Raw genomic sequence first — 26,384 nt, 5'->3', positions numbered from 1 at the left:
TCTGTGAGGACCCCTGAACTAGCCAATTGTCCAAGTATGGGAATACCTGGATCCCTGATCTCTTGAAGTAAGCCACTACAACTGCTAGGCATATTGTGAATACCCTGGGAGCCTGGCAGACCAATTGGTAGGACCTAGTATTAATAGTGATGCTGTCCTACCACAAACTTCAGAAAATGTTTATATTTGGGGTGGATCAGAATATGAAAAAACATGTCCTGAGGATCAAGAGCAGCATGCCAGTCTTTCGGATCTAGAGATAGGATGATGGTTGCTAAAGATACAGTTCTGAATTTGATCTTTTTGATGTCAACCTTGAGTTCCCTGAGAGCCTTTCCTTTTACTTGGGAATGAGGAAATACTTCAAGTAAAATCCTTCCCCCCTCAGCTTGAGCTGTATCTCCTCTATTTAAGCAAGAGCTAGAAATGATTGCACTTCTTGTTCTAACATGTTTTTGTGAAAGGGGTCCCTGAATATGGACAGAGAAGGACAGCTAGTGATATGGATTGCATAATCTACTGCTATAATCTCAAACACCCACTTGTCTGTTATTGTAGCCCAAAAGTGATGGAAGTGGGACAGGCAGTTCCCAAATGGAAGGGAGAGGGTAGAAAGATTCCAAGTAAGCATTAACCTGCTCCCAGGCACTGAATCAAATTTGTTGCCTGGAAGATGAGGGAGGCTTGTGCAACGGAGTCACAGCAGCTAATAAGGGCCTTCTTCTGGAGAATTTCTGGGAGGTATTGGGCCTATATTGATGGCATGCAGACTCCCTATGGTAAACTTGAAGTCTAAAGTACTGTATTTGGGGGCTGCTGTGTATACTCTTAATGTCTAAGAGTTGCCCTGTAATCTTTAAGGATAAGCAGAGTGTTACCCATTTTATCATGGAATAAACTACAACCCTCAAAGGGTATGTCTTTGGTAGTTGTTTGTAATTCTTTTGGGAAACCAGAGGATGAGAGCCATGAGGATCTGCAAATTGCTCAAAGCCAGTGGATGAAGCACATGTCTCCACACGCTTTGAAGTGGGTGCCAATGATATTGGTGTCTACCACAATACTTTAGCAGAGTCTAACAGACCTTCACTGATTGGGAGAGTTAGGTGTTCTGGGACCAAAATTTGAAAGATGTCCATAATCTACATGGCCTGTCCCTGGACTACTACTATTAGGATCTTGAGTGCCAAAAATACCTTCTCATTAACTCCTGAAAAACCTTATAATAATTACGAATAGATGTTTCTGCCTCCAAGATCTCTACTTCACCTAGGAACGAAAAGTCAGGTATAAGTTGCTCTGTCTCCTGGAACTCCTAGTCCAGAGGAGAAATGTCCTGTGTTGGTTCCTGCTGTGGTGAGTTAACTTCCTTCAAATAGATGGCTGATAGAGGTTTCTTATGAGGAGAAGGTCCCAAAGGTGTTCAGAAATTCACAGGATGCTGGAAAGTATATGATGCTGATGGCTAAGGTGGTGGGTACCAGTGGCCAGGGTACTTATAAGAACTCCTTCCACAATAATAGTGGGAGCCTACTTGAGACACTGTCCCTGTAGTAGGGGGTCCAGAAATCTCAGATAACCAGGACAGTGTTGAAGCAAAAGATATGGCCAGTCATCAGTATTGATTCATCCCTAGAGCAAATCCATTCTGTGCACTGAATGAGGCAGTGGTCTTGTGGACAAACCAGCATTTGACCAAGCAATTAAAGATTACTACATAATACCTATGCACAAAGTGGGGGGAGTGCAAATGAAGATTCCACAGGCAACCTTAATATTGGCATTTCCTAACTTGAATGCTCAACTTTGAAACAATGTTCTCTTAACATGGTCTTGTGTGTGTGAGATCAATGGGGAAACAACGCACTCTGAAAAATCAGAATGTGTGTAATCAACCTGAAGTGGAAGGCACTGATCTTCACAGGACTCCTCTGCAACTGCTATTGCACTTTGAACGATTTGCCAAGAACAGCAGTCACATTTCATACTTAAAATTCTATGTTTTATTGAAAGTTTTATCACTCCCCTGACTCCAAGTAGCTACCTGAATAATCCTACTACATACTTGTTTAGAATACTATAATAGCAAGTATTTGTCATGCCCTCATCCTCATCCAGAAATCAATCAATAAATACATATGATAACAAAAAGCAATTAGAAATGCTGATTTACTACTTCAGAAGAAAAAACATTAATCCCTCTGTTTAGTCTCCTGCTGAATGCATTTCATATGTTTCCATACTGGAATGCCTAGTACAGCTAATTCAGAAGACAATGCTACTCTGGCACAACTCATATCTTCCCATGGTGCTGCACAAAGAGTGACTAATGGAAGTAGGTCTTAACTCTGCTTGTCTGCTTCCAATGAACACCATTTTAAAGGCTTTTTTTCTTTTACAAAGTTTTTTAAATTGTTTAAAAGACACAATATGAACCCAACATTATAATTCTTAAAATTATTCTTTAAGAGGAGATTTAAACTATATTTAATTAGTAGGTGTTAGACACAAAAAGGAAATGGACTCAACATTCTCAAGTTTCATGAAGTATTTTGTAACCTGCCTAATTTTTCCCTCTAACCTTACTCTCCCTTCCAGAGTTTAAATAAAGCAGTTTAGAAGATCACAAATGAGTATTTTACAATTTAAGATTTATTCCATTCATCAGGGTTTTCCTTCACTTCATCTAATTTTATGGTGTTTGTGGGTTTCTTCACTCACTCCACCAAAGAAAGAAAGATAGTAAGTGTGCAATGCAGACCTCACAGAAACTGTAGTTAAAAAGAAATCTCAAATTATGTTTTAAAAATGCAATTGTTCTATTTTGAGTCCAGACAGATCCACTTCCTATTTCTATTAAGGGGTTTTGGCTTAACTTCCCCCTTCCCAAAGCCTTTACAGGTCATCTACCAGATAATCATTTAAATAAGTTACACCGTAATCAAATATATAGCATGACCAGATTACGAATGGAATTAGAGAGAACAAAAATAAAATAGGTTACTTTTCAGTAACTGGCGTTTTCTATTTGAGTCGTCTCTCCAATGCCCCATTCTTAGTAGAGCACGCTGACACAAATTCCAAAGAATAGCCGAGAGGGGAGGAAAATCCAAGAAAAAAAATGAAAACTATAAAAAGAATAATTAGAAACCAAGAGGCTTCTCAATGTGCAATAAGATCATTGAGAATTGTAACAGTAAAAAAGTCTAATAGCAAATATTATCAAGCATCTAATGGGATTTCTAATGGGAACAACATTACAAAAAACACAAGTTTCTTTGGTACAGATCAGCTTTTCCATGAAGTCCCATTTATGGGCAGAGAAAATTAATACCACTACTAAAATAAAATGGACATACTTGCACCCTTTGTTTCTGGTTTTTGCTCATCATTTTTCTCTCCTGACCAACCCCATATCCAACTGAACCAGCCACCAGAATTTTCATCATCTTGTTTTACCCCTGGTCTGTAAATCTTTAATCCAGCTTTAGTTGCCTGTGATTAAAAAAAAAAAGTTCACAGTTAAATTCTATACATGTGTTAGACATTAAGTAAAAGATATAAATACAAGTTATGCTCCAATGCCCCAGAGGGATGAATTCATGACAAAGGTGATATTTATTTTTGGCTTATATTCTACAGTTATAGTTTTTGGAAGCATACGGTAGGCCTGATATCAAATCATCTCTCCATTTTCATCAAGGTAACCCATGGGAGTAACTGACAGAGTTGAAGGAAATTAATCTCGCAAGTCACTGAAAATCTCTATTATAAGCTTTGCACATAAGAAAGACATTCCTCTTTCAAACCGAACTACACAAACTATTCCATGACAACTTAATATATTTATTATACAACATATACAATGTGAATTTTAATGCAAGTTATTTAGGATATAAAGTCAAGCACTAGAAAGCTAGGATAGGCCAGTTTTAGGCTTGCTCGTACAACCTCAAATCTGGCTCTTGAGGCAGCCAAACTACGCACTGAGTAAGGCAGTTATCCTGTGAAAAAATAGCATTTGATTGCATTTTTAAAGACTATATCATCATATTTCATATACACTGAGGCAAAATTAAGGTTGCACAGGCAACTAAAAAGCTAGCATCTTTTAATTTACAAGTGCTTAACTTTGCAACCTAAATAACATTTTTAAACATAGTTTGTACATAATTTCATAGTATTTTTCCCAGAACGGACTGATTTAAATCAAGACAATTTAAATCACCAAATGGAAACCCTTGATTTAAATAATTAATTTTAATCAAACTTTCCATTTGTAACCCATTTTTTCCATGGAGAAAGGTACATTCTCATTGGTTGATATAATGGTTAAAACATGTTGATTTACAACTAAACAGAGTCTCTACTCTAGATTTGGCACATCTTTTTGCTACCTAGGATAGTTCACTATAACTATATACATTTATGTAAGTAATTATTTAGCTTAATAGTGTCAGATTCTTATTAACTGTACATTTTTAGTATGTTAGAAAATGGTGAATTACGTATTGTTTATTTACTAGATAATTAACTTTGCTCATGATTTGTATCAAGCTGTGCTAGGGTGGTTCCTGCAATTTAATTAAACACAATCTTAAACATATCAATTTATATTTATTAAACAGAACAGTCAATGTTTTGGATACATAAACGTCTCTTATCAAAACATGTTTCACATTTACAACTAAATGATTTATTATACCTAAGGGATTAACCATAGTCAGTGAATTAAACTGATTGTTTCATTTTCAAGGTATTTAGGTGAGTAGGCATATTTGAAAAATTTTCCCAGGTTGACCTGAAATAGTCTCCTATGTTACTTAGCCTGTCCTTCAAAATTTTAACGCTAGTAGATCTTATCCCCTCCCTCCTCACTTTTATTCACAGACTGGAAGAGAGAGATAATTTTCCTGATTTTTCAATTCCTAATCTGCTTCTTCACTTTGAATGAATTAGTCCAAATTAAGAAAATATTCTCTCTGTGCCTACTGAAGAAGATTACTGCTATCAAAAGCTGGTTTAGGACTTCAACAAACTCTGATTTCAAGTGCTTAGCTAGTCATTTTTACCAGTTTAGTGGTGTGACTTTCTTTAAAACATGATCAGCAAACACTTACTGCTTGAAAGGTTCACCTCCAGCTCTGAAATTCATTATGGTTGGCATCATCGATAGGTGAATATTAGATGCCATGTAATAGCAGCCTCTTCAACAGTTAGGCATCTTCACTTTGGGTTAAGAAAACTGGCAAGGATATGAGGTGGAGTAAATGCTTGATCCATCTGTTTCTTTATTGCATGCAATTTAACTTTGTTGTTGGGTATTTCTATTTTCAGTATCTCTAAGTTCTTTCCAAAATTTCAACATCAGCAATACAGTAACAATCTTTCTGCAGTTTGTCCAAGGCTATGAAAATAAGTTTCCGTATATTCAGAATTTCTTCTACATGTCTCCTTAGTCCTCTGTTGACTGCTTTATCATTCACTAGCATAGTAAGACATGGTAGGCAGTTTGTAAGAACGGTACAAAAATAAGTTTACTAACTAGCTGATCCAGATTGTTCAGACATGTCCACATCATCATCTTCAAAGTCATTGACTTCAGAGAAGCATTTTTCATAATGTTGTTTCACTCTGACAACCAGACTTTGAATCTCTTTGTTGTATTATTCACATTTGGCATGTGTTCCTTTTATACAGGAGTATAATTCCAACTAGGGAGTTTTTTTTTTAATGACAGGCAGCAATGGCAGTTATTTTTCTCCAGTTCCTAGATATTGAAATCAACACAAGAGGCTGCAGGCTGAAGAATGGTGTCCTTTCCTCCCACAGTGTCCTGCTTTGATCTCTGTGTTGATCCTTTGTGGTTGCTTACTCTGCTTTTCCTACCTTTTAACATAAATCACCCGCCTCATCCTTACCCCTACCACCAGAAAAAGAAAAGAAACAACAATCCAAGACTTTTGCTCATGTAACCCAAATGCCTTTTGCACTGTGGTATTTTATTTGGTTAGAGACAGAAAGGGAGGCAGTTTAAAAATGAATGGAATTCTGTTAGTATCTCTGTCTGTGCACATAGTCAAGTCATTTACTTGAAGTGCGCGGAACCATCCGGAAACAAGGGCTGGTATTTACTGGGCAGATCGGTGTTTTTTCCATGGCTGGGTAGAGTTATAAATATTCATAATTTGAGAACTAAGCCAATCAAAGCTCAGGTAGGGAGAAGCTTTAAAATAGAGTACGAGACCACCCAGGTGGACACAGTGGATGATCATGATGAGATACATGATGGTATCTCCTTGCAGTCAGAGGCCAGGTTCCAATGCCTGTGATGACTTTGCCTGTCTCTTGCACCCAGCAGCACAGCCCTACAAGACCAAGCTGTTTATACACTAAATCACCTATAGTGCCATAAAGCTTGCCCTCAAAAGTTAGGTATTTTTCCCGATTCATTCTTTATATAGAAAAGTATCCTTTAACTCAGTTTTTGATAGAGCTCACAGATTCAAAGTATTTTTAATTTAAGTGTTTTAAGAGATTATAATAAATTTAGGCCTTAACATACTTTGTATTAAATTAAGATTTCATTTTAAACAGATTTTTTAAAGAAGAAATGTTTCCATAACTGTTGTTCTTCGAGATGTGCTGCGTATGTCCATTCCACTGTAGGTGTGAGTGTGGCTCATGCACAGATGTCAGAATGTCTCCTCCTCAACCTGCAGTACCTGTCAGGGTGGCTCAAGCATCCCCTTGCCGTTACTTGCTGGTATGGGAGGGGGGAGCCGTGTCAACCCCCTCCATTCCTTTATACCAGATGTACTATGATAGATAGGGGAAGGTGGGTGGGTCATAGAATGGACATGTTCAACACAACTCAAACAACAACAGTTATGGAATGGCAGGTAACTGCTTCTTCTTCTTCCAATGATTGCACATGTGAATTCTACTGTAGGGGACTCACGGGCAAATGGCAACAGAGGTGGGTTCAGAATCTATCATAATAGTGATTGTAAAGCCACCCCTCCAAAACTGGAATCATCTCTGGACTGATGGATAACGGTGTAATAAGAAGCAAAGATGTGGACTGAAGACAAAGTTGCTGCTCTACAAATGTTGTTAACTGGTACTCAAGCCAGAAAAGCTACAGAAGCTGTCTGTGTTCTAGTAGAATACACCAGCACTCTAGATGGCAAGATTGTATTAATCAGTTAGTAGCATAAACAGATACAGGAAAAGATCCTGTGGGAGGAAACTGGATTGTCCTTAACTCTGTCAGCAGATGCCACAAAAAAGCTGTGTAGAAGTCTGGAACAATTTAATGCACACTAGGTAGAAAGTTAACACTGTTCTCACATCTAATGAGTGAAGTCTTTCTTCATGCTTATGGGGATGAGGTTTTTGAAAAAACGTGGCCAGACAGATAACTTGGTTAACCTGAAAACTAGAGAATACTTTTGTAAGGAACGTTGGGTGCAGCCAGAGATAAAACCTCCTTAAAAAAAAAACAAAAAAAACTGTATAACAGGGTTCTGATACCAAAGCTCTCAACTCACCAACCCTTCTGGCTGAGGTGATTACTACTAAAATGCCATCATCGCAGAGAGGTAAAGGAGGGAACAAGTCACGAGGGGTCACAGAGTTTCAAGGACTAAACTGAGGTCCCAAGGAGGAACAGGGTCTTGCACTTGAGGATATAATCTGGCCAGGCCCTTCAGGAATTGAATAACAATGGGGTTGGAGAAAAGGTGCATATAATCCACCTGTATGTGAAAAGCCAAGACTCCATGAAGTCCACTAGGGACTTTGCTATTTCCAATCTATTTTCTATGAAAGATGCTAGAGCTGAAAGTACAAAGCCTTAGGAAAGATAAACCTAGTAAAAGTTTACTGCTCACCAAGTAAAGGCGGCAGAATATGACCATATGTGATTACAAATGTATGGTTATTTTGTGCTAGTTGTATTTGGGACAGTATTTTGTACTGTATGTGAAATAGTTTATTCAACTCCAGTCATTTGTCTGAAGGAAAAGAAAAAATAAAAATGAAGTATATACTGCGACTGAGAAAAAGGTAAGTTATGCAGTTCTTTAACCATTATATATTCAGAGTGAGCCAGAGGTGCTAAAAATGCTTATTTAAAAATTATGGGGCCACCAAGAATCACCAAGATTCTGATTGATAACAGACTCGTCCCAACCATACTCACATGTAAGTATCAGCCAAAGGCAGGAAGATAATGAGAAACTAAGCAAACTTTACAATTAAAAGGCAGGAGTCAAATAATTTATCTGCCTAAGAACTCCTAAATCCCAAACCCCATTTTAGATATTGCTTTATTTTCACTGAGCTTTATAATAGCAATTTTACCTCAACTTCTGCCTGCTGTCTTGCTAGAGTGATGTTAAATATATCCAGGGTCTTTTCAAATTCCTAGAAAGTAGGTGGAAAAAAATACTATATTAACTACTCAGCTTACCATAGGCAATAAAAATTATACATGATTCAAATATTTAACAAAGTCAGTTATTGTTTTATTTAGTGATTGTATGCTCCAAATTTCTGTACTGTTTGCCCCAAACCAGCTGTAGTGAGTTGTGGGTATGGTATATTCTCAGCTACCAAACAATTCAAGCACTTTTTTTCTTATTTTCAATAAGTTTATTTCACAAACTCAGCATTTATAATAAGATCTACTTGCAGTCTTTTAGCTTTCTATTTTCAATTTACTTACCAGTATTATTTTTCATTTGAAGAAAGTATCCTATCTAGATTCCTTTTACTGGGCACAAGAACATAGGAGTAATCCAATACACTGGTCATTTCTGCATTTCCTACACACAACCCTCCGGAGATATGATTAGTATAAATGCTGTACTGCTGTCTCCAACTGTTCCATTCCACCTTATCTATAAATGATCTAGTCTTTTTATAACCTATATATATAATAAATACTAATCCAGAGGTAGTCAATTATTTTTATCAAAGTCCAAATTTCTTGATCAAGGTATAATCAAGGTCCAGACTCCAAAGAAAGTAATAATGACAGTAAGTAAATAAAAATATTTTGGGGTCTATTCAAAAGTGTCTAGAGATATGGATTTGGCCCGCGATATGCCTACTGACTATCCCTGCTACCACTAAGATGATCCATACATGAAGAGAGCACCATGAATAGATGAGCTCTTCATGATGCTATCTTCTGAAAACAATCAGAAGTAATAATAGAGTGTACATTTTTATAGTGTGTTTCATTTAAAAGTATTTGCCAAACAACAAAAATGCATGTGGAGAGCTCTCCGCTGGAGATTGCAACCAAATGGAACGCACTACACAAGAATGGAGGCATGAAGGTAAAAAACCAAAACTTGAAAATCCCCACTCAAAGGGACTAAATGATTTACAAAGTTTGTAGCTCAACTGGAAGGGATGTTTACAACTGTGCGAATTTTGAAACTGGTGTTACTGTTTTGTGCAAAAATAAGTCTTTGGAATGAAACCATCTGAAAAGTAGAGGGCTCCTGGAGAGGAGTGAAAGACAAAAAGGTGAATATAACGATCAGGTAATATAGGATTACTGTAAGGGGAAAGTGGCCTCCAAGTGGTTTCTACTGCTGACACATCCTTACAGAATTAAAATTACAATGCAATTGTCATTTAAAAGGAAATATTTTACTAACAAGAAGTGCAATATTAGAACCATTTTGATATGACTTTTCGATTAAAGCTAACCTAATATTCAAACAAAAAGCTGAATACACTTTTTAAGAGACTTAATTGAAAATTAACACACAAGTGACCCAGTAAATCTAGTGATTTTAACTTGGTCTTTTTAGATTTGACATTAAGTGAGGAAAATATTGTCTGGAAGAAAGAGCTCAGGCACGGTTTCAACAGCCGCTCCAAAACAAGTTTCATAGTACATTCTTTTTAAAATAGAAGATAAGTTTTTATCTGAGCCAATTAGCTTTATAAAACTGTAACAGAGTAACTAAATCACTTGCCTTTGTGCCTCACTCAATTATGTTGGCTCATGTTCTCTGCTCATGACACTCGCCTCTCATTCCATGAGGTTAACAAAACATGACTTATATTTGCATAACCATCTGAGGAAATAACCTGAAGATATTCAGCTTCAAGTGACACAGTGACAGCACAATTCCTTATGTTGATCTTTCTTTACTATGCTTGTATTAGTGCATGTACTTTATGAGATAGTTATTGCACTGAGTTCAAATGAAACTCTAACAACAACATCAGAAGGCAGAACATCAATAAAGTGGTTACATGATTAAATGAGTAGAGTACGTACAGATAGGTGACAACTTTTCATTTATTTGTGTAGGTTTGTATCAGATATGTCATGAGTGTGTAGTAACTTTTACTTCTGCCAAACTAAATTATTTGTGTATTAAATTTTCTATATATTATTCTAAAAGTTTATGCAGGGACAACAGGGGTTAATGCAAGCTGGAGCTGCAATGCTGTCTACATAAGATTTTATCCCATCAGTAGTTGCACATGCACCCTTATGTATTTTCTCCATTGTAAAACAAAACGATAGAAAAATGTAGCTCCTGATGATTGTGTGCACATCCAGCCCCAATCAGATTTAAATGCACAACTGTAAACTTGCAATTACAATGTGAACAGCAACTAAATATGACTAAATCCAGTTTTTGGTTTTTTAGACTACCCATTACAATAGATCTACTCAGGACCCAGCTCCTCTACTAATTTTGTGTAAAGATATACCTTTTTAAAAAATTGGCAACAGTGAAAAGTGGCACTGCTATGGACAAATTTCAGCCTAATTTCAAAAATGTAAGAGAAATCAGACAAATACTACACAGAAAATTGAAAGGACAAAGATATTGACTGAATTTTCCCACTAACTGGTCTAAAAAAATCCCAAAACCTAGGAATCTCTGCTCCATTTTAAGCCCATTTTAGAATGCAAACCTAACTATTGAGTCATCACTAAGTGTCTCCGTGGTTTATATTGCACCATAGCCACAAATGGTGCTTTACAGACACAGAAGATGGCAAGCTCTCTGCGAGTATATAATCTAAATTATACAAATAAAATATGCCAAGGCAACACACAGTTAGGAAGAATGGTAAATAAGAGAAGAGAGGTAAGATATATTGCTTAATTTTATTTATATATAAATATACATAGTATAGTACAATGGGTTAAAAAAGAACTAGATAAATTCATGGACCATAGGTCCAGCAATGGCTACGAGCCAATGTGTCCAGAGATGCAATCCCATGCTCGAGATGACTCTAAGCTTCTGAATGTCAGAAGCCAGGAGGGGAAGACAGGAGTGGATCTTCCCAAAATTGCCCTGTTCTGTATACTTCACCTGAAGCTCTGATATCAGCTACCGCTGGAGACAGGATACTGGGCTAGATGGCCTACTGGTCTGACCCAGTACGGCAGTTCTTATATACAACTCTAATAATTATACTCTTATACTTTGTATATAATACATAGATCTTTCAACATAAGCCAAACATTTCACTTCTGAATGGAAGAAACAGAGGAAAACAATGACATTAGGACACTAGTATACCAATTTCCTGTATTTTATTTATTGACTTGACTGATTCTGCCACCCTTACTCAATGTAATTAGTACCACTATGCTACCTAGAGTCAATGAGAATAAGGTTGCAATATCAGGCCCATAGTAAGTTTTACTGAATTTTACTACTGAATTTCTGACCATCTGTGTGAGTCTCACCATTTATGTCTAATAAATTAGCAAGATACTTTTAAATGTTGGTGTTCAATATAAAATTGAAAATTGCTAACCTCTAACAATTTTACAATCTCTTCATTAGGTTTCTTTGATGTTATCTTCATTTTATACATATCTTTGTAGTTCTTCACTTGTTTTCTGTGGTGTCGAATGTGTTCCCATGACCACATATTGAGCTTGGGTCGAACGTTTACTTCCAGAATACCATTAATAACGTATTTCCACCTAATGCAGAAACAATTTAAATTGTTTGTTATATGCCAGTACAAGTTAAAAGCGTTTCTTTCCATATTCTACACTGACATCTCCAAAAGACAAAACCAAGTTGCACAAGTAACACATTGTGAAAAGTCAATCCTCTGGGTCCAACAGAAGGGTATCACTTAAAGGTTTTGGATTTTTTTCCCCAAAGATTAATAGGTTGCTTTAGCCTAATCCTTTAAAGCACAAGTGTTTTCTGTAAACTTACAGGGGAGCTTTTGAAAAAAGTACATGCTACTTGATGTTCACCTTGCACACAGAAGATCTAACTATTTATAGCTAACAGTAGTGTTCTTCAACAGTGATCTCCAAAGCCACACAGGAGTTTCATCAATAATCAGAGTATAGACACAGAATGCTATCTGTGCTGGAAATGTTTCTGGAAATGTGCTGTTCAAGACAGCAGTTGCATGCAGTAAATATATTGTATTTACTGTATCCTAGCCTCTCAACCATTCACTGTTTGTTTGTTTTTAAACAATAAGTACTAAAAACCAGAGCATAGTTACACAAATATATACACAGATGCTTAAACTCATAGGCAGAGGAGATTGAGGGTGGATCTACACAGGATAGTATACTCAGAATGACCGTTGCACTAAATCCTCTTTAATCACATCCTAGCTACCTAAAAGTGAGTTAGTTGTGTCTCCTGGGGTTTACTGTTGGCTTTGACATATATTAAGGAAAGCAGTTTGTATGGTTTCATTTTGGTTTGCAGATGTATACATGCCCATTGTATCATCACGTATCCATTCACATTGATTCTTGTCCATTTCAATATACTTTTAGCTTACAAGGGAGGAACCAATGTACTGCCAGCTTCACGGAAGCTGCAATGACATCAGATAAAAACTTGTAGTGTGATGCACAGTTAAAATCCCAATACACTCCAAGATGTCACAAGCTAACAGGGAGGGAGGGGAGGATTATAGGGCAGGGAATAGATCTACAAAAATGTATCAGGTAAAACACAGATGAGCAAAAATTTCCATAGTGAATTTATGCAACACATTCTCCTTTAAAGAGGAAAACTATCATCAGAAAATTATTTCAAGTAAGCAATCTATAAAAATGTATGTAAAAGCTTTTAAGAGATTTTACCATTTCTTGGCATTGTTGTGCAAAAGAACATCAGGTCTGTACTTCCGGTATGGCAGATTTCGGGTCATCATATCAATAGACTCAAGAAGCTCCATAACACTGAAGTACTATGCAAAACATATCAAGTCAAAATGTTATAATTTGCAAAAAGACAGGTATCACAATATAAACCAAAATGTCTCCAGTGCAGTATTTTTTTAAGTCTAGCACACTACACAGTTCAAAAAGGTTTAATATGGTAGGTTTCTTTTAATAGAACGTTTCTTTCAGAAAGTTTTTGTACTATTATTTCTGTAAAACTCAGCAGACGTTCCAGACCAATAAATCCACTGATATTTTTATTGAATCGAACAACTACATTTCACAAAAGAAATGTTACCTGTGGTTTATTGAATTCAATGGCTATATCCTGTAAATTTACATCTAAGTCCATTTTTGGTGAAGAAAAGTCAAAATCAGATCGAGGATTCATACGGAGTTTGGCTTTAGCTGAAATTGGACGGAATACTAGAAAACAGAATTTTAGACAAAAGTGTAAATTGAAAGAAAATGAAATGTGGAAAAAAGTAAATTATTTAATCCGGTCTAATATTTATACAGGATAGACTCCACTGAAAGTTACATCCTGCCATTCTCTTGGAACAACATACTCCAGAACACAAGGATTGCAACTGAAGTATGCTGTACATGCAGTTCTCAATTTGAACTGAGCCAAACCCCAAACCAGTAGCTAATTTAAAGGGAATTTCTTTACAAAATTCTCAACCGAGACACATGCTAGGGATTTAAAGAAGTAATCTCAGTTTGCATTGCAGCAAACTTAAATTTTATTTATTTGCCTCCCATGATGCCAAGTTTTCTATTGCATTAGGAAAATCATTCCACCATAATATTTATTTCACTACACCAATTAATACCACATAACAAGTACTATTCTCTAGAATTTTACTAGTGATCTCAATTTGCACCAATACATTAGAGACAAGGCTATACATTCCTCTGGTATGGTGTATCTGCACTGACATTAATTTCACTTAATCGTCAATTCAGGAAATTGAAAGTCTTTGTTTAAAGATTACATCTTAAAACTGAGCTAGTCAGAAAATGATGAAGAAAATAGAATATTGACAACAAATGGAAACAAACTCACATGATTTACTGACACTTTAAGCTTCAAATCTAAGTTTAAGTAAACATCTACATCATCTTTACAAAAGAACCAGGAAAGTACTAGGGAGAAGTAGCTGAAAACAAATAGCTGTCTAAATATTCAGGGCAGGTTTCCATTCATCATCTGGTCCCCAATTCTGCAAGTTCAATCTGTTTAGGTAGAACCAGGCACCATTGCGGATACTGTTGCATATTTTGGGGCCTTAGTGAAAGTTCCAGAATAATACCATTAAAAATGTGAATGTCAACATCAAATTATTGTGCATAGCATCCAATGAATTTATTAATCTTGTCACTTTACAGTGACCTGAAAATCTCTTTACAAAATTCCTTCACAACCATAACATGCTGCCTACTCCTTACTTACACTGGCAGTTTAGGGCATCCAAACAAATTTTGCAGTGAGATTTGCAAGTTACTTTTTAAAAGCTGTGTTTGGGTGGTCTTAGGTATTGATCACTTGTAGCTAAATCTGAGACATAATTTATACTTATACTAAAAATAATTTCTTTCCTTTCAATGGAATTTTTTAAGACTGCTTATATCACACAGAATCCAAAACCACAAAAAGCTATTATGTATGGCCATTTTTGCTACAGTTGACTCAGGAGATCACTTCTATATATCTTCACTCTCCAGATCTAATCAAGGAAGAGGCACCTAAGCAACGGATTTGCTCTAGTCCCACAACAGGAGGTTGAGTAAAAGAATCAGAACTGATACACACATCCAATATCACCCTTTGCTACTTCCCTTTGTCTTGATGACTGAATCCTTGGATACTATGTTCTGTAAAAGATGCAGGTCTCTGGAAACTAGTATTATACCTGAATCCATTGTCAGAGCCAGGTGCTTCTTAGCTTTACTTCCAGGATCTTTACATAATGATCCTCTACTTCGTTCTGATGCAACAGGAGCCAAGGGACTTCTTGTTTATGGACTGCCTCTGCTCACAGAGGCAGTTTTCCACTGATGACTCTTAGATTTCTGATTTGTAAGTTATGGATCTTTTCCATCTTATAAATCGGATCCAACGAGAATTTCAGAACAGACAACGCATTATGACATTTATTTTTGTCCATAGATGCATTTGGCACCAAAGCTGGTCTATGCCCTTTCTCAGAGCCAGTCATACTGTCCAACTGCTAGGCTAAGCTGCAAGTTCCTCCCAAAGGAGTAAGGCTTGTAATCCATTCTGTTTCTCTTTTTTTGATCTCAGGATAAAGGTGCTGCAGATGAAACATCTGGAGGGTGAATGTCCTTCTCTGAAGCAGGTAAGAGAGCATGTTTATGCATCCCATGCAGGAAAGACCAAAGAGCAGGACATGCAGAATTTGTAGCTTGGTTATTTGATCCTCCGATACACCATGAGGTCTTAGTCCAGGGCCAAAGCTTATCAATGCTACGCTATCTATAATAAAAACTAAGTTACCAAGTTAATGAAACCCTATACCAAGTAACCGCATAACAGTAACTATTTAATAAACAGTAAACAGTTGTCTAAAAAACAAGAATTTGAAATTAGCTTGGCATCTAGGATTCTGGAACCAAGGTCCAGAGCGATTCCTAATCCATCACAAAGCATGTGGAAGGAACTGAGATGGCTGGAGTGCCATGTCCTCCCTTTTATAGCCTCACTCCTAGAATATTCAGGAGCATTCTATGTGAGCATGCCAACGAGCACTGTTAGTCAGGTTTCACCATCTGAGATGCACAAGGCTAGTGCATCCTATGGGTGGGAATATGCAGAACCACTCAAAGGAGAATTTAGGGTATTCAGAGAAGCAACTATTTCCTTTGTTAGTCTAAATTCCTACAGAAAACTGAGGTTATATACATCCAGTTTCAAGAAATTTTCTAAGGATTTTTATAACATAAGCATAAGGCACCAGGATTCAACACTCAAGTAACGTTAATTGAGAAACAACAACAGAAAATTATTGTATTTTTATACAGTATATTACTTTCTTTTGGAAGGCAGTTATACATTCAGAATGATATGCATTAATGGCAGTATCAAATGAACTATAACAGCATATACTAAAGATCCTTATACTGTTATTCCATTAAGAAGCAAAAAAGAATTTTAAACCAAGCAAAATGTAATATGAATGGAGTACATGTTTCAAAACCCAGTGAGAGTACTCTCAAGAAAGAAACCTAAGCAAAAAGCTGAAAGTCTTACCATTCTTTAAGACAGATCACAGGGCTGTTCTGGAAAATTTACCAACTCAACAGGAAGTAAACTTGTATTTTCAAAGGATTATTGCCATGACAGACCATAACAGCATTAAATGCTTCACAATGTAGCATTTATAGTCAGGGCTAGCTTTAAGATTTTTGGAGAAGACAAGCAAGATGATAATTAGTGTTACTTTCAATATCAATATTAGCCTCGGTTGCTGCAGAAGTGCAGCTCACCTATTTGAGCAATTTTCAACATCTGAAGAGTTTCTGAAGTGATAAGTCTCCAAATGTATCTGCAGGAGGGTTGCATATGCACCTACTGGTGAATTTTAGGTTATTTTTTTTACCTCTCTCCAAGTCTACAGAATCCAGAGTGAATAGAAATATTAACACTCAAAATGACCACCCCGGCCATTTCCTTCAAACTTAAAAAGACACAGGACATTTGCCATGGAACTACAATAAGAGAATATGTAACATTAACTAATCTAAAAGTTTGTGCATATCTGTCTCCTCTTCTTCCATTTTCTCCACTTTGTTTTACAACTCTATCATTTTCTTCCCCTTCTTCCATCTAACCAGTTTATTTATTCTTCTTTCCCTTTTAGCTCATCAATCTTCTCTCCTCTTCCTTTTTGAAATCCTTCCTTTGCTCTCTTCTAACTAAATTATTTTTGACTCATCTCTCTTGCTCTCTTCCACATACTGTATTGTTCCTTTTCTATTTGCTCTTCTTCAGACTTCATTGTGACCTTGTGGATAGGGGAAGGAGGAGAAGTTCTGGAATAAGAAAGGATCAAAGAAGGCACAAGTCTCCCATGGTGCCTCCTTTTTACCCTTAGATAGGTTCATCCTTCCTCTCTCTCACCTACTGTCTCTCCTGCCTTCCTCCCCTTCTGAGGGGTTACTGTAAAGCATCCCAGTTATTTGCTATCTGCTAGGGACAGATCCAGAAGCCTAGTGTCCAGTACTATGGTTCTTCTAAGTTCCACAAAGAATGGCATGAATCCTGGACATAGCAGTCCCCACAAAGTCATGACCTTCCATCCCTACATCTGGCTGTACTGCTTCTGAGCGTGTGTGGGGGCTAAGGAGGTCAGGTTCCTTGATTCTTTGGCTTCTCCAATGTGCCAGCAAGGGAGCCAAGAGCTCAACCACTGTTGCTAGAGGCTGCTTTGGTAATTCCACAGAGAGGCAAACAGTCTGAAATAAGTTCACAACAAGCCTTAAAGTTGTTGGAAACTACCTGATTAGCCGTGTTCCAGCCTCGCAACCCAAGGGAACCCATGGTTGCAGGCCTCACCGACCAGTCCCGGCTGACTGTAAAAGACCAAGGTGTAGGAACAGCTGAATAAGCTACAAACTATTTTTTTTTTGTTGAGAAGCAGAAAAAGGAGGGAGAGGGAGAATCAATGAAGCTTTTCACCTTGATAACCCTGTAATCTGTTAACATTATAATTGTGATTTTTTTCAACACTAAAAATAGCCAAAAGTATTGCTGACATTTAGAGATTACAATATTTGACGATTCACAACACTGGCGAGCTCTAAAGGCAGACCATGCAGCCACCAGTTTTATTCTTCCTTCTGCAAATTTACCATGACCATACCTTCCAACCTGCCAAGATTCAACCATGAGACAATGTATGAAAAAAGACTATAAAAAGCATTTTTCATGCAAGAGACTGTGGGATTCATTCTTTTACAATAAGTGACTTTCTATTAGTTTCATGATTCTTTCCTTCTGATGTACATAATTCTCCAACAATAAAAGTGAAGAATCACCAAAATTTGAGTATAATGGAAGTAACTTTGGGACTGAAATTAGTGATGCTCCTCAAAAGGAAGTACAAATGAAAGGTATGAATATGAGACCACAACATGGTAATAGAATAATGTATTTTTACTGACTAACAATTATGGGTGGATGCAAATGTACCATCTTTGGGGGGGGAAAAATACCTTCTCAACACTATTTAGTTAACACAAACTATTGGCCCATCATCATACAGAGCTGTATTTTATTCATTTAAGTGTCCATTATTACTGCTGATGCTTTATTATTTTAAAGTTCAGCTCATCTGTTACATGAATAACAAGGATTGGTGACATTAAATATATGGTTTATAATCATTGTGTATTTTAGTTCTTGAGCAAAAGCACTTCCTGTAGAAGTTTACATGCTGTAATGGCTGTGGCAAATATAAAGATACAAATATAATACAGTGATCTATTGCAGAAAGGTATTAATCAGTATTTTGGAAGAGATAGGTGTGCTTTTTTCTTTAAGACCTTAAATAAAAGTAAAGCTTTTATTTAAAAGTAAAGTATTTTTTTTTTTTAAAAAGTGAAATAATCTCTTAAATATTGAAAGTGAAATATATAGGTACTGAAAGCAAGAGAAACCACTTACCAAAATCATAACCTTCTGGAATCACATTGCGACAGGCAACTCCAAGCTCTAAATTATTCTGTTTATAAAATAATTAAAATCATGTTTGAGCACTTCATTTTCACTTCATGACAAACATTTTTGTATAACAAAGGATAAAATATTCTCAAATGTGCTTAGAAGAAACAGTACTTCTGAAACCAGAATATATTTTAAAACAAGTCTGTCTGCCCTCCACTTAAATATATAAAACCCTTCTATTAAAGACCTATAGGTTTTAACCATGTAATGTGTGAACACTAACAACCATTCCATCATACAGAATGCGCTGGTAATTTTAAGTGACCTGGGTAGATTGAGAAGAATAAGTTATACCACAACGTATTTGTGTATGCTAACCTAACATTCAGTATTCTTCCAATAGAATAGTTACTAACATACAGCCCGATCCTACAAATGGCAGAACACCCTCTGACTTCAAACCGGAGAACTGGATCCCTAATGAACAGAAATTATATTGAACACTTCATAACAAGAAACATGAAGTACTGGGTACACTATCTCATACTCGACTTACCAAAGATTCATGGTAACTTCCATGGTAGAACATCTCAGACTTCACATTCCAGTAAGCAAAAAAGTTATCTAGACGTACAAGCTGAAAACAAAACAATGTTTAGGAAGTCAAATCGACTGTGATCTCTTTCAGCACTTCCCATTAATTTTTGGTTCCTAATGGATATTAAAATAGCCAAATGCTACACACACACATGCACTCTCTCCCCCTCCAGATTTGATTACATACAAATAGATTACATCTTTTACCTAGCAAGAGTGTAAACCCATAGGATCTGGCTCCAAGTCTGACAATATTTTGTTATAATGGTAACATTTACTGTCTATATTTTACCTTATAGAACAACTTGCTAGCTTCATCATGTAAACATGGATTCCAATTTTGATCTGAGGTCTGAAAAGAAAAAAAGGTCTAGTCTTAATACAATCAAATCACAGGGGCAAACAGACCATACAATAAAAGAAAAAACACTATGGGCCTAACTCAACACTCACTGAAGTTAAAGGGCATGACTGGAACTCTTCAGTACTATGAAAACTACTACTACTACTGTACTACTACTACAGGAGTCTTCCACTGATTTAAGGGGATCAAGCTTTAAATTTCTTAACTGAAACCATCAGACTACATCTTCCATATACCTGCAATGACTGTCATACTTCTGAATCAGAAATTAGCAAGATCAAGTTTTCTGCAAAGTGACCTCAACTTTTTTTTCTGTTACTCTTTAGGCTGGCTCTATGGAAAAAACTAAAAAGTATTCAAATGCTCCTGTCTGTAGTTATGGTGGTAGCTGCATGTGGTATCTTGAGACCAATAGAAAGTTTACAGTTTGTTGATAATTCCCCATTTTCATATACAACATTCCAGGAGAGGTGTAATGTGGGGAGCAGCTTTTACTCAGTACACAAATAGCATTTTTATCAGCAGATGAAGTATAATTTTCTGCAAAGTCTGTAAGTTTTTAATATAGTATCCTTAAAAAGTATATATCTAGAAACAAAAACATATATGTTCAGGTACTGTTTTAATTCACTAAACTCTGCCCCGCATGCAATTAATTTTTGTTTACATGGAAACTTCACATTTATGATGTACTGAAGTGGCTTAATCAGATCAGCTCAACTGACAGCCTACCGTCTCTATTGAGTAGCCTCCCAGATCAAAGACAGCACCAGCCATGAGGGAAACAATACCTTTTCTCCACCCCACTGGAGTGTTTGTTTCTTAAATACTTCAAGTTTATGTCCTCTTTCAGTATTTGTTCTAGTTCTGTCTCAAAGCGGGGTAGATCAAAACACACTAAGGAACTGTTAGTGCATGTCAGCAGGGTCCAACGTGGACAATTAGTGCACAGCAGGCTAATGTAGGGTAGATTTACACTTCGCTTTGCTGAGAATTAAATGTTTATGTAGACAAGCCCCAAGTGTGCTTACAGCCTCAAATGTCTATCCCGCTTCATCTAAAGAGTAAAGCTACAGCAGATCATGCACTGGGTTATGGTGAGTCTCACTCAAGGACTCCAGGAACCTATCGTGGGCATCTATCTTGGGAAATATAACTGAACCAGACATGCATCTTTTGAATGTTCTGTGCAGTTCAGATCCCAACATAACCCTGCGAGGAAACCCAGCAGAGATAGCTCTAAACTATGTAACTAACTATAACAAGAAACTGGATGAAAATATTCTATAATTAGCTCACAGACATGGAGTACTTCTATTCCTCTCTGCAGTGGCAAAGAAACTGAGGACATCAGGAGACATGTTCTCTTACACAGACAGAGCCAAATGATGTAATCCTAAGTGTGATAGCACTCTTACATTCGCCAACACACACAGCTTTTCTATGCAGATCCATGGCTTAATACCAGAGATGCCAAATACCGTAAGTGGGAATGCACAGAGGCACTCAAAAGAGAGGTTATTTCCCTTACAGTAACTGAAGTTCTTTGAGATGCTTTGATCCACACAGATCCCACTGTAAGTGCCCACGCACATGAGTTCACAGTTTTTGAGCCAGCAATATCTGCTAGGGCTATGCACGTGCCCTGTATCCCTTCAGGCCCCTGAAGAGGTAGATCAGCCCCAACCATTGCTCATTTCCTTCACCAATACAGAACATCCAGGTAAAGGACTCCACAGTGGAGAAGGAGGACAGTTCATGGGATCCGTATGGAGAAAAGAATCTAAAAGAAGCCCCATTACTGTAAGATAATTAAACTCTCTCTTCCTCAAGCATTTGTCCACAGAGATACCGCTACAGATGCTTAACTAGCAGTTACCTTTTAAGGACGTAAGTATGATAGTCCTACCTAAATAATGACTGTAGGAAAACCCTGCCAAATTGGGTACCTGGATTTGGAAGCTGTCACAATGGAGTAGCAACTGGGAAATTTAGGAATAGAACTTCATGTAGCTGTCCTACATAATCTCAGAAATAGGGGCTCCACTACGATAAGCTGCCAATGACAACTGAGCTCTAGTAAAATGTGCCTAACTCTGTAAGAAAAGGTTAGCTTATTCCATGTATAGGATATCTTACTGCAATTTGAAACCCACTTCTAGGTCCTCAAAGAGGCAACACCCTGATCCTTAAATTTGCGAATTAAAGCCACAAAAAGTCTGAGTGATCCAGGAAATTGATTCATTCAAGAAGAGAAAAGGACATAGCTCTGTGTACATACAGTGTACGAAGTTTGGTCTCCCCTGAAGAAAAATGATGCTAGGGGAAAGATACCAGCAAATGTATAATTGATTTATAAGAAAATCAAAAATTTTGGGGGGGAGGGACTTGGGGTACAATTTGAGCGTAACCCCATCCTTACTGTGTAAGTAAAAGCCTGTATTTCATTTCCTGTATAAGCCAAAGTTATAGCTACTAAAAGGCATTTCTATGAAAAATGGAATAATGAACACAGTAAAATAAGACTCAAAAGGGAGGATCCATTAATAACAGCAGTACCACCTTCAAATCCCATGTAGGAATTGGATCCTTTACTGAACGAAATATGACTTAGTTCTTTTAGGAATCGTGATACAGTAAGGCTACTTACGGTGGAGTATATGACCTCTAGCTGGCAGATGAAACAGAGATGGTAAAATGCAATCTAATAGAAATAAAGTCCAGAGAGTTTCAGGGAAACAAGCAATCCAAAATAAAAGAAACGGATGTCTAAGTGTTGAATATGCTTCTGAACAGCCTATAAGGAAAAACATTTTTTTATTTCGCTTCATATGTTAGCCTTGTTAAAGGACTTTCTGCTCTGAATCCAAAATCTTAAACTGCCTCCAAACAGCTTTTATCAATAGAATTTAACTAGCTAGTCTCCATGCTGTTAGATGTACAGAAGCTAAGGTTCAGACGGAGTACCAGAGCAAGATTCTATGTTATGTCCAGAACAACTGAAAGTGGAAAAGGTGGACAGATTGATAGGTATATCAGGTCAGAAAACTACAACTCATGAACCCAGGCAGGAGCTATCAATATTATCTGGGCCTTGCCTTGCTGTATTTTCTTGAGGACTCCAGCATTGAACGAATGGGGAACAAGAACTTTTCCCCACCAAATCAGAAAAACAGCTGCTAATGAGCCTGGACTCAGTCCCCCTTTGGGAGCAAAACAAGGGGCACTTCTTGTTCACAGCAGTAGCAAGCAAGTCTATGACTTAGCTCATTTCAGGAATATTTGATTTAGAATTTAGTCTTTCAAGTCCCACTCACGGGTTACTGAGCAATTCTTACTGAAATGATCTGCCAAATTATTCTCAGTCCCCAGCATATAAAAGGCTATTAGGCTGTCTTGAAAAATGTACCATTCTCATAAAGAATCACTTCCTGACAGAGGAAGATTTTTGCCTCCATTTGTCTGTTTATATACTGCATCGTCCTCATACTGTTTGTTAGAATCTGGGCAGCAGTGTCTCATGGTGGGGTAGGATAGTCCTAAAGGCTAAACAAATAGCCAAGACCATAAACCCTTAATCTGGAGCTTCTCTAAATGAGCTTTCAGCCCTGCTTGAATGTGTTCATCATAAGAGTCTAAGGATGGAGCAGATGAAATAAAACACCCTGACAGACTTGAAGAGGGGGGTCTACCCATCAAAATAGAGAGGCCAACACTCTTGGAGGAACTTCTGCTGGTAAGTCTATATTGTATCTGGTGGGCTGATAAATAGATCCCAGCCATCCCTGAAGAGGCTGGAGGCACAGACATCTATGTAGAGTCATATAAATACAAGTTACAAAGTGACCCAGCAAGCTGGGGCAAACGCTCAATGAAGTTTTTCATGGAGCAACGACTGGGAACAGATATTTGAAATGATATGATTCATATCACCAAGACTCTTACAAGGAAAGTATGCTCTGGCCGACACAGAGCTTAGCCTTGCCCTTATAAATTCCACTGATTGAGATGAGGCAAGAACAGCCCTGTCTTGAATGATCTTTAGCCCTAATTGGGAAAAACAACTGAAGGACCATGTGAACATCTGACCATTTGTTATGAAATGTGTCTACAAATCAGTTTTTGAGACAGAGGTACATGTGAAGGCCTTGCCTCCTCAGGTGAGCTGCTATCACAGATTGGTATTTGGTAAAAACCCTTGGAGCTCGAGAGACCAAAAGGCATGATTTTTAACTAGCAACAATCTTCATTGACCATGAAACACGTATACTTCCATATGGCAATCCATCGAGCCTAAAAGAAGTAAGCATTCTGTAAATGGAAAGTCAAAAATTCATTCTAGATCTAGAGAAGGAATTACTGAAGAGAGAGCTACCACACAGAAATTGAAGTCACAAATCAATTTGTTGAAATTTATGTAGAACACTAAACTCCTTTCTTTTTTTGGAATGAGAAAATAGTGGGACCAGAATCCTTTGCAACAAAATTCTAGAAGCACTGTTTCAATCGCATCCCACTGAAGAGTAGAAACCATTTCCAACAGCAGCAGACTATTTTAAGAAGGGTCTTTGAAAAGGGATAGGTAAGGACTAAGAAGCTAGCACAGGCTGGAACAGAATGGAATATTCCTGTCTTATAAAACCCACTGGTTGTAGTAACTGCAGCCCATTTAATTGCCAAAAAAATAAAAGTGCACAACTGCCAGAAGGAGGGGAACAAAAATCCTTGTAAACTTGTCCTCAACTCTCTACTGTGGCATCAAAGCTGTGGGGCTTTACCCAGGTAAAGTATGTGCAGTGACAGAATATGGAATGCCTCTTTTTCTTTTGGAAATGAAATAGTTTCTTGGAGAATTCAGGAGTTCTTTGTTGGTACAAATATCAAGACAACAGAGGTCTCAGTCTTGAGAAGCATGAAGATTTACTTTGCTTTCTCCTCTAATATGGAGTATAGAGACCAAGAAACACAAAATGTTGTTCTAAAGTCCTTCAAAGAATGAAGTTTCCTGTCAGTCTTTGAGTTGAAAAGATCATGGGCCTCAAAAGGAAGGTTCTCAAACAGTCAAACCCTTTTTGAATACTTGATGACTGCAGCTGTGAGTACAGTATCCACTGTCCTAGCCAGTGTCAGACGCATCCAAAGAGGCCTGTAATGCCATTTTTGCAACCTTCTGAGGATACTGCCTTCAATACATACCTGATGTCCAGCAGAAATTTTCACTCAGCTGTGAAATTTTGAAATTTGGGAGAAAGTCTCATTTAGCAGGCAGCCTCTGATATCTCGCTATCTAGATCTGTAGACTAGCCAAAGAATATAACTTCCTACCAAGAAGGTTCATCTTTTTTGGCTCTTTAACCCAGGGCATAGATTTGGGGGGACCAGGCTGCTTGGATTTTTCATGAGCAACGCCTCTAACTAAAGATCCAGGGTCACAATGCGTAAAGAAATACTCAAACCCCCAGAGAGAAATTTATATTTGTCATCTGCTCTTTTAGATGTGCGTGAACTAAATGTGGGCTCTCCCATAAATCTTTAGCCAGTTCAAGAATATGCTCTTTGATCAGCATGGCCCAAGAGCCCTGGGAGACTGGATGCAGATGGTCAAGCAATTTGTGATACTTTTCCTGAATGACTTCAAGGGTAGCTCTGAGGTATCAGCTATCCTTTTAAGAATTTCCTGAAAGGCCTTGAAATCACCTATGGAAGGAGCAGATGGTGTTATAGTTTCATCAGGTGATGAAGACCAAAAGGCCAAAGGGATGGATTGATCTCCATATTCTTCACAAGATCTTCCTCCTCAGTGTAAAAGTCTTGTTCAAACTTCTGGCTAGACGGATCAACTATCTTAGATGGCTCCTTTCTTAGCCACAGATTTAGATGAATAAGGAACAAGAAGATGGAGACGTTACTTACCTTCTAAAGTAACTGGAGTTCTTCGAGGGGGTGCTCCAATTGAAGTGTGCATGCACCCCATGCACCTTTAGCAGGAGATTTTCTGCAACAGTGTCCATTCAGCCCACACATCCTCACGCCACATACCAAGGATATACAGGGCTCTGTTGGGGAACCATCGTTCTTCACCACAAAGCCCCAAGATAAGACTCCACAGCAAAGAGCAGGAGGAGGTACAGCAAAAGAACATACCACTGTATGATAAACCAGATCAAGTGTCTTGAACTGAAGTGGGACAGAGTACCAATGAAGGAAAGCAAAGAAGGTGGCTGGGAACAGTTTGGTTTCCTCCAAATCTGAGGCTTTTGAGCAAATAGCACTGAGTTTTGCCTGAGATGCATTTTAAAAATCAAAGATTCTTTCAAAAGGACTTCTGATGAAGCTTCCACATGTTTTTAAGTGGCACAGCTTTGCAAACTACTCTTATCTATTTATGAGATGCAAAGAATATTCAGCACCCATTGGTGCAAAATAAATTACTTGAAATGTTCATATTTTATTAAAAATCTGGGCCATTAGCTCCTCCCTTTGGACTGGGGGAGGGCCATTCCCCAGATTCTCAATAGGTGGGG

General features: G+C 37.5%; 1 protein-coding gene across 2 annotated transcripts in view; it reads right to left on the bottom strand.

Annotated features, from left to right (window-relative positions):
• VPS13A (vacuolar protein sorting 13 homolog A) overlaps positions 1-26,384 on the bottom strand; it is a 271,467-nt gene that overhangs the window by 213,188 nt on the left and 31,895 nt on the right. For both annotated transcript variants that reach the window (XM_067568877.1, XM_067568878.1), the window contains exons 8-15: positions 19,789-19,848; positions 19,456-19,536; positions 18,900-18,957; positions 13,509-13,636; positions 13,130-13,236; positions 11,818-11,989; positions 8,368-8,430; positions 3,360-3,495 (exon numbers count right to left, since the gene is read on the bottom strand). In XM_067568877.1, the coding sequence (XP_067424978.1) occupies positions 3,360-3,495; positions 8,368-8,430; positions 11,818-11,989; positions 13,130-13,236; positions 13,509-13,636; positions 18,900-18,957; positions 19,456-19,536; positions 19,789-19,848 (805 nt within the window). The remainder of the gene's footprint in view (positions 1-3,359; positions 3,496-8,367; positions 8,431-11,817; positions 11,990-13,129; positions 13,237-13,508; positions 13,637-18,899; positions 18,958-19,455; positions 19,537-19,788; positions 19,849-26,384) is intronic.

The sequence above is a fragment of the Emydura macquarii genome, unplaced genomic scaffold, assembly GCF_026122565.2.
Source record: "Emydura macquarii macquarii isolate MOO-44397 ecotype Brisbane River unplaced genomic scaffold, CSIRO-AGI_Emac_v2 contig_2897, whole genome shotgun sequence".
Taxonomy (NCBI): Eukaryota; Metazoa; Chordata; order Testudines; family Chelidae; genus Emydura; species Emydura macquarii.
Note: the sequence above shows the minus strand (reverse complement) of the source record. Positions and strands in the feature narration are given on the sequence as shown.